Consider the following 7,500-nt stretch of genomic DNA (forward strand, 5'->3'; position numbering starts at 1 on the left):
CACTTTGTAGGTCTAAGACTGTAGCTTGTGCTTTTCCTTGCAAACAAAACATCACAAATGACAGCAAAGATGCCTCTGTGGTGTTTTTGTCCTGCTTTATATGTTCGTTTATCATCTGCAGCTGTTCAACCTGTCTGAGAGAAGGCATGACATCACACGACTCAACCCCAAGGTAGGCTGACTGGGGCTGCTGGGATTTTTATCCCACATACATTTATAGTTTATCACTCTCAGACATCTCTAATCTCTCTCTCTCTCTCTCTCTCTCTCTCTCTCTCTCTCTCTCTCTCTGTCTCTCTCTCTCTCTCTCTCTCTCTCTCTCTCTCTGTCTCTCTATCTCTCTCTCTCTCTCTCTCTCTCTCTCTCTCTCTGTCTCTCTATCTCTCTCTCTCTCTCTCTCTCTCTGTCTCTCTCTCTCTCTCTCTCTCTCTCTCTGTCTCTCTCTCTGTCTCTCTCTCTCTCTCTCTCTCTCTCTCTCTCTGTCTCTCTATCTCTCTCTCTCTCTCTCTCTCTCTCTCTCTGTCTCTCTCTCTCTCTCTCTCTCTCTCTCTCTCTCTGTGTCTCTCTCTGTCTCTCTCTCTCTCTCTCTCTCTGTCTCTCTCTCTCTCTCTCTCTCTCTCTCTCTCTCTGTCTCTCTATCTCTCTCTCTCTCTCTCTCTCTGTGTCTCTCTCTGTCTCTCTCTCTCTCTCTCTCTCTCTGTCTCTCTCTCGCTGTCTCTCTGTCTCTCTCTCTCTCTGTCTCTCTCACTCTCTCTCTCTCTCTCTCTCTCTCTCTCTCTCACTCTCTCTCTCTCTCTCTCTCTCTCTCTCTGTCTCTCTCTCTGTGTCTCTCTCTGTCTCTCTCTCTCTCTCTCTCTCTCTCTCTGTCTCTCGCTGTCTCTCTGTCTCTCTCTCTCTCTCACTCTCTCTCTCTGTCTCTCTCTCCATCTCAGGTCCATGACTTCGGCTGGCCAGACCTGCATGCTCCCCCACTGGACAAAATCTGTGCCATGTGTAAAGCCATGGAGACCTGGCTGAACTCTGACCCCCAGCATGTTGTGGTCCTGCACTGCAAGGTAAAGGGTCACAAGTGGTTTTGGAGGGGTCAGTCAAGGTCACATTGCTTCAGAGAGCACAGGCGAGAAGCCGTAGACCACCCTGTGTGCAGTCAGTGTTACCTTAGCACTGTGTTCTCGGAGGGGAGAGGAGATGTTTGGATATTAATCCTAGTTTCTGTTTATTTTAATTCATATAGAATAAATACCAGCCAGAATAAAGGAGGTTGAAGTTTTATAATTAAATTTCAGTGATTGCACTGAATTCTTTATGTCTGTCAAGCACATATTAATATTTTGAGAATAAAGTTGTACTTCTTCAAGAAAAATGTCATAATATTTTGAGATAAAAGTTGTAATATTTATAATTGTAATTATTCATAGCATGACTTTATTCTCAGAGTCTACTATTTATTATATATATTGTATAATTATTGTCTGCGATGGACTGGCGACCTGTCCAGGGTGTATCCTGCCTTCCGCCCGAAGACCGCTGGGATAGGCTCCAGCATCCCCCTCGCGACCCTGACGGAGAAGCGGCTTAGAAAATGGATGGATGGATGGATGGTATAATTATTGTTATTAACAGTGGCCCTAAAACGCCGTATTAAACCCTGGTGTTTTTTTTTTGAAGGGAAATAAAGGAAAGACGGGAGTCATCATCGCAGCCTACATGCACTACAGCAAGATATCAGCAGGGTGAGTCGGTCGAACAGTTCGCCTCAGTTCAGCGTCGCTCATGATGAGAACGAATGCTGGATTTAAATTGTCAAAACTTGGTTAAAATTAAAGAATAAAACATCATTTTAGAGCCTGTAGACCAGGGGTGTCAAACTGTACCTGATGGTCTTTTTAAAGCCAGGATCAACTAATTAACCAGGTGGAATCAGGTGTGGCTTCTGCTTGGTTGGAATGAAAACCTGCACCCACACCGGCCCGTTCTGGATCCAGTTTGACACCCCTGCTGTAGAAGATGTAGAGATGAGAGGCGTTCAGAAGTGCAGTGTTACAACTGGAAGACGAATAAGACATAAAAATAGCTTTTAAATTAAACTACAAACTGACAAAATCTAAAGATTTTAGATGTTTTATTACATTTTTGGAGAGGGTTTTAAATTATAGTTATCCATCAAGTTCTCTACCTTGATATTTTTTCACTTTGAATATGATGATAATCTGGATATTCATTTTATTGTGCTGTACTTCTAAATTGAGCAAAGCTTTCTCACTTAAATGACATTTTAGATGAAGAATCTTCAATGGCTCCATCATTTCATTGCCAATTTTTTATTAGTTTAGCTTCCTAGTGTCCTACTAATTGTGTGAAGGGATTTGATGTAAATCGCAGTATCAAGAATTCTCTTTTTTGTTGTTTTCCGTTGTTAGGAGTCGGCTTTCCACATACCCTTTATTAAAATTAAAGCCACCTAGAAAGACGCTGTGTTGTCCATCATAGATGAGCTGTTATTCTGTTCAAAAACTCATTATATCCACATATATTTACAACAGTTAGTTCCGGCCACACGAGCTGATTGGTTGAGAAGCATTTTAACTATTTCACCATAACATCACAGGCTTTTCACAAACACTGTATCCCTCCACTGAGACGGCGTTGCTAAGCAACGACTCTGACAGCTGTAGGAGACGCTCGAGCCATCTGAACGTTTTTACTTCTTACTTTGCCCCAAACAGAAAATGGACACTGTTAAGACCACATCTGACCGACAGCCGATTTGGTCCGACTCTGAAGACGAGACGACACTAAATTCCCAAACTGTCGTCTCCACTGAGCAGCTTTTCAGTCGGCAGCTGTGACAGAAGAACAGCTGGACAACCTGGAATCAGCCGGAAATGAACCCAACACCATTCGCCAAACTAAACGGGCTGTAAGAAGCTTTACAGACCGGCTGGAACAAAACAACATTAATACTGATCTGGAGAAACTGACCAAACTGAGCTGAACCTGATATTGGCTCAGTTTTACGGCTCAGTCTGATTTGGTCCGACTCTGAAGATCAGACACGTCTGGCGAATGGTGTTGGGTTCATTTGGGTTGTTTAGCTGTCCTTCTATCTATGCATCGTCATTGGGCCCGGGGGGGCGGACGCATGCCACAGACCCATATGCATTTTTAACAGTCTTGTACGTGATGAGTTTTTGAAAAGAATAATTGACAGCTGACAAATAATAACACTGACATTTTCTGTATGCGTAAACTATAAACGAGCACTGAGTGATTTGCTGATTCATATGTCTGGTTATTAAGCCATGTGTTTGATCTGTGTGTTCATATGCAGGGCAGATCAGGCTCTCAGCACTCTGGCTATGAGGAAGTTCTGTGAGGATAAAGTGTCGTCTTCTCTGCAGCCCTCACAGAACAGGTATGTTTGTAGGGCTATCAATTTAGCAATAATGATCAATAACGTGTGTGTGATTGATAGGTAAAAACAAAACATCTGAAAACATCGAGTCCAATAGACAAACTCAATTAAACAAACACTGTGCCACTTCACAGTAAGGCTAGCCTTATAAAGCTGTTGTGAATGGTTTAAAGTAAGTTCATTAATGGCTATTAATTAGGTCATAAACACTTTTAAGCTCCTTGAGACCACCAGTGGTTCCAAAATGCGCTTCGTCATATTCTTCGTAACTTTCATACTACATAAGCTACATTCAGAAGGTGGATGTCCTGTGAGAGCTGTAACTGTCTTCTCTCCAGTCGAAGGCGATTATCGCTCCCACATTTATTTTTACTGCTACTTATCCTTCTTTTTCTTCCGCATCAGTCATTATTAACAGCAATTAAAGGTGTTATTTCACCTGTAAACTAATTTTGAACCACTCAGAAACCTTTTAGAATGGTTGCTTTATTGTAAAACGGACCAAACACTCTGAACCTGGTAGAACCGGATCTGTTAAGCAGTAACAGCTACAAGGTTATGATTTTCTTTCAGCCGATACAGAAGACGCAGGTTCGGGTTAACAGCCCATTCTGCTAAAATAGGCCAACACAGACTCAGTCTGTTAATGTGCATGGTTTTAATTGTTTTATCATTTATTTATTTGTTTGTTTCAAGTCAAAACTTTCACTCTATATTAAAAGACCTTAAGGCTTTTTGTCGCCCCCTTCTGGCACAAATGGAAACTAAAGAGTAGAGTAGCGTCAACTTTGTCATTGCTTAGTGCGAGAACAAGGAAATGAAATACAGTTAACATCTACCAGAAGTGCAAGTAGTAGCTAATGTGCAATAACAGGCATAAATATTACATATTTATGAACTATATACTATGAACAACATATACACAGTTATAGATATACTGTGTTTATGAATGATACGAGGTTTTCTGACAACAGTGATATACACATAATGCTATAAATACAATATATACGGCACGTTATTACTGTTGGAGGAAGCTGTTATGAAACGATCTTAGAAATATGTAAGTAATGACTTAAGCATGACTTAAAAGAGGACTTACTCTGCTCAATGTCATTGTTCATATTTTTTATTTGGGTGGTCTACCAACATAGATTTACGTTGTTCTTTGTTCCAAAAACACATTATTTTCACATTTCACATTCATTATTCAAAAGAGAGAGCAGAATTCCCGCTCTGCAATATCTTCCGGGTTTGTCAAACACTAGAGGGCGCTCCCAAGTGAATCCAAAATGAATGGGTTGATATGGAGCGTTTGAGCAAAATCATAGTTTATAAACACTTAAACATTTTTAATGTAAAAGAATACATTTATTTTCTAAACAGCGTAAAACATTTTAACACTGCTGTTACGTTTTAAAAGCTTTTAAATTGTAGGAGTTTAAAACAGCACCACTTGTACGTGGTATGACGTCAACCAATCAGCGCTCTCTAGCACCAATGCCTGCCTTCTGCTGCCCAAAATCCGTTTGCTGTAGATAAAAGGAAAAATATCGGTAGGATTTCTTTGTTTTTTTTAGTGAAACACATCCTTCTACTGTCTAAAATTAACGGAAAGTTCTGGGCGAGTGATTAGAAACTGTTTTTAACTGTTCGTTTTTAGCTGTTGAGTTCCATTCACGGCCATTCATTCACTCACTCCCTCGGTGGCGCCCTCTGCTGTTCAGCAGTCCTGTTCTTGATATAACGGGGGAAATAGGAAGCGGCCAGGCTCCTCATAAACTGGCTCTGTTTCCACCCTCTGTCTGAGCTCCTGTGTTTTTAAGCCTCGCCTCACACTGAGCCCAGTGTTCTCTCATTGGTCAGGTTGCCCACTCTGTTCTCATTGGTCAACCCCCAAAGCGATTGAAAGCAGTAGCAGCGTCGTGCTGTAATTTCCACCCCTACGTGAATTTCAACCGGCCCCTCATATCACAGAGCTCAGCGTCTTCTCGGCATGGATACAGAGCTGGACTGAGCTTTTCCCGGCCTCCAGTCGTTGCTGTGCATTGTGCGAGGGCGTGCCAAGCTTAGGTCATGTTATTATGAAGCAAAAGGGTTGGAATTCCAATGAGGCATTTAAGGCTGCTGGTCTATGTGGGAGAGAGTTGCTCCTTCTGGCTTGTACTTGTAGCTTTTCACTCCATCTACATGCACACAAAGCTACATAACACACTGAAGGAAATGGAAAACCCACCTCTCCCCCTTTGTCTTCGCAGGTATATCTATTACTTTGGCGGCCTTCTGTCAGGGGCCATAAAGATGAACAGCAGTCCTCTCTTCCTCCACCAGGTCCTCATTCCCACCATCCCCAAGTTTCAGGCAGATGGAGGTGAGTGGAGTGGAGGATGGACGCTGCTTGATCTTTGTTGCAGGATCATCACAGTGACGTGAACGTTGGATGGTGTGTTAAGTGTGTATGAGAGGAACTCCAGCCGGACAGCGAACGCACACGCCCCTCCAAAGCGGAGCATGTTTGTTTGGAATGTTTTGCAGTGGAGGAGAGAGATTTAGCAGGCGTTGGCACATTCCTCCCTCCTTCTATCTCATATCTCATTCTCTCTCTCTTTTTTCCTTTATCCCCGTCTCTCTGCAGGCTATTTTCCCTTCCTGAAGATCTATCAGTCCATGCAGCTGGTCTACACCTCGGGCATATAGTGAGTTAAAATGTGTTTAAATGAAGCTACATTCAGTTCCACACATGCAGATATACACCGACCAGGAGTGACATCATGACCACCTCCTCGTTTCTGCGCTCACTGTCCACTTTATCAGCTCCACTTACTGTATAGCTGCACTCTGTAGTCCATCTGTTTCTCTGATACTCTGTTACCCTGTTCTTCAGTGGTCAGGACCCCCATGGACCCTCACAGAGCAGGTACTGTTTGGGTGGTGGATCATTCTCAGCACGGCAGTAACACTGACAGTAACACTCACAGTAACACTCTGGTGGTGGTGGTCAGACACAGCAGTGCTGCTGGTGTTTTTAAACACTGTGTCCACTCACTGTCCACTCTATTAGACACTCCTACCTTGCCGGTCCACCTTGTAGATGTAAAGTCAGAGACGACAGCTCATCTGCTGCTGCACAGTTTGTGTTGGTCATCCTCTAGTCCTTCATCAGTGGTCACAGGACGCTGCCCACAGGACGCTGCTGGCTGGATATTTTTGGTTGGTGGACTGTTCTCAGTCCAGTAGCGACACTGAGGTGTTTAAAAACTCCAGCAGCACTGCTGTGTCTGATCCACTCAGACCAGCACAACAAACACTAACACACAGTGTTACTGCAGTGCTGAGAATGACCCACCACCCAAATAGTACCTGCTGTGTCACTGTCAGAACAAAGTCTCGTATGTTGTAATGTTCTGCTTATGTTGTGTGTGTGTGTGTGTGTGTGTGTGTGTGTGTGTGTGTGTGTGTGTGTGTGTGTGTGTGTGTGTGTGTGTTCTGTAGTGATTTGCAGGGCTCAGCGGGCAGGAAGCTGTGTGTGACCATTGAGCCTGCTCTGCTGCTGAAAGGTGACATCATGGTGCGTGAGGCTGTGCATCAAACATGTAGCCACTTCCCTTATTTAACCATATTACACACATACACACACTGTCCAGTCTCTGGGTCGGATTGTGTTTCTCCAGTAAGCTCAGCTGTGACCACAATGCGCCCCTATTTGCGATTTAGACAGGGTTGGGAAAGTTACCGACAGATTACTGATCACATGTTAGAAATTGTGACATGCAGCCTGATCCACGCATCTGTGCCACATATGAAGGAAAAGGTTGGATTTGGGCCTCTTTTACCTGCTGAGTGTACAAAGCCTAAAATCATAGCTATGGTCCGAATTTCGTTGTGGTGTTCGAGGGAGAGGGTTGGATCCCAGAGACATCAATGTAGTGAACACCAATTAAGACTGGATCCAGGGGTGGGGCTGTAGGGGCACTGGCCCCAGAAAAAAATCTGACTGGCCCCTTTAGTGCCAAACACTCACCACCTCCAAGGACAGTTTGATTATTTTACACAGGGAGGTGAAGGTGGTGTTAGGAGTCTTGCCCAAG

The 7,500-nt window shown here is 43.6% G+C and overlaps 1 protein-coding gene across 2 annotated transcripts in view; it reads left to right on the plus strand.

The window, feature by feature from the left end:
• tns2a (tensin 2a) overlaps positions 1-7,500 on the plus strand; it is a 126,502-nt gene that overhangs the window by 87,492 nt on the left and 31,510 nt on the right. For both annotated transcript variants that reach the window (XM_037541169.1, XM_037541170.1), the window contains exons 8-14: positions 122-172; positions 933-1,055; positions 1,669-1,733; positions 3,332-3,415; positions 5,671-5,783; positions 6,048-6,108; positions 6,905-6,980. In XM_037541169.1, the coding sequence (XP_037397066.1) occupies positions 122-172; positions 933-1,055; positions 1,669-1,733; positions 3,332-3,415; positions 5,671-5,783; positions 6,048-6,108; positions 6,905-6,980 (573 nt within the window). The remainder of the gene's footprint in view (positions 1-121; positions 173-932; positions 1,056-1,668; positions 1,734-3,331; positions 3,416-5,670; positions 5,784-6,047; positions 6,109-6,904; positions 6,981-7,500) is intronic.

The sequence above is a fragment of the Pygocentrus nattereri genome, chromosome 9 (genome assembly GCF_015220715.1).
Source record: "Pygocentrus nattereri isolate fPygNat1 chromosome 9, fPygNat1.pri, whole genome shotgun sequence".
NCBI classification, from domain to species: domain Eukaryota; kingdom Metazoa; phylum Chordata; class Actinopteri; order Characiformes; family Serrasalmidae; genus Pygocentrus; species Pygocentrus nattereri.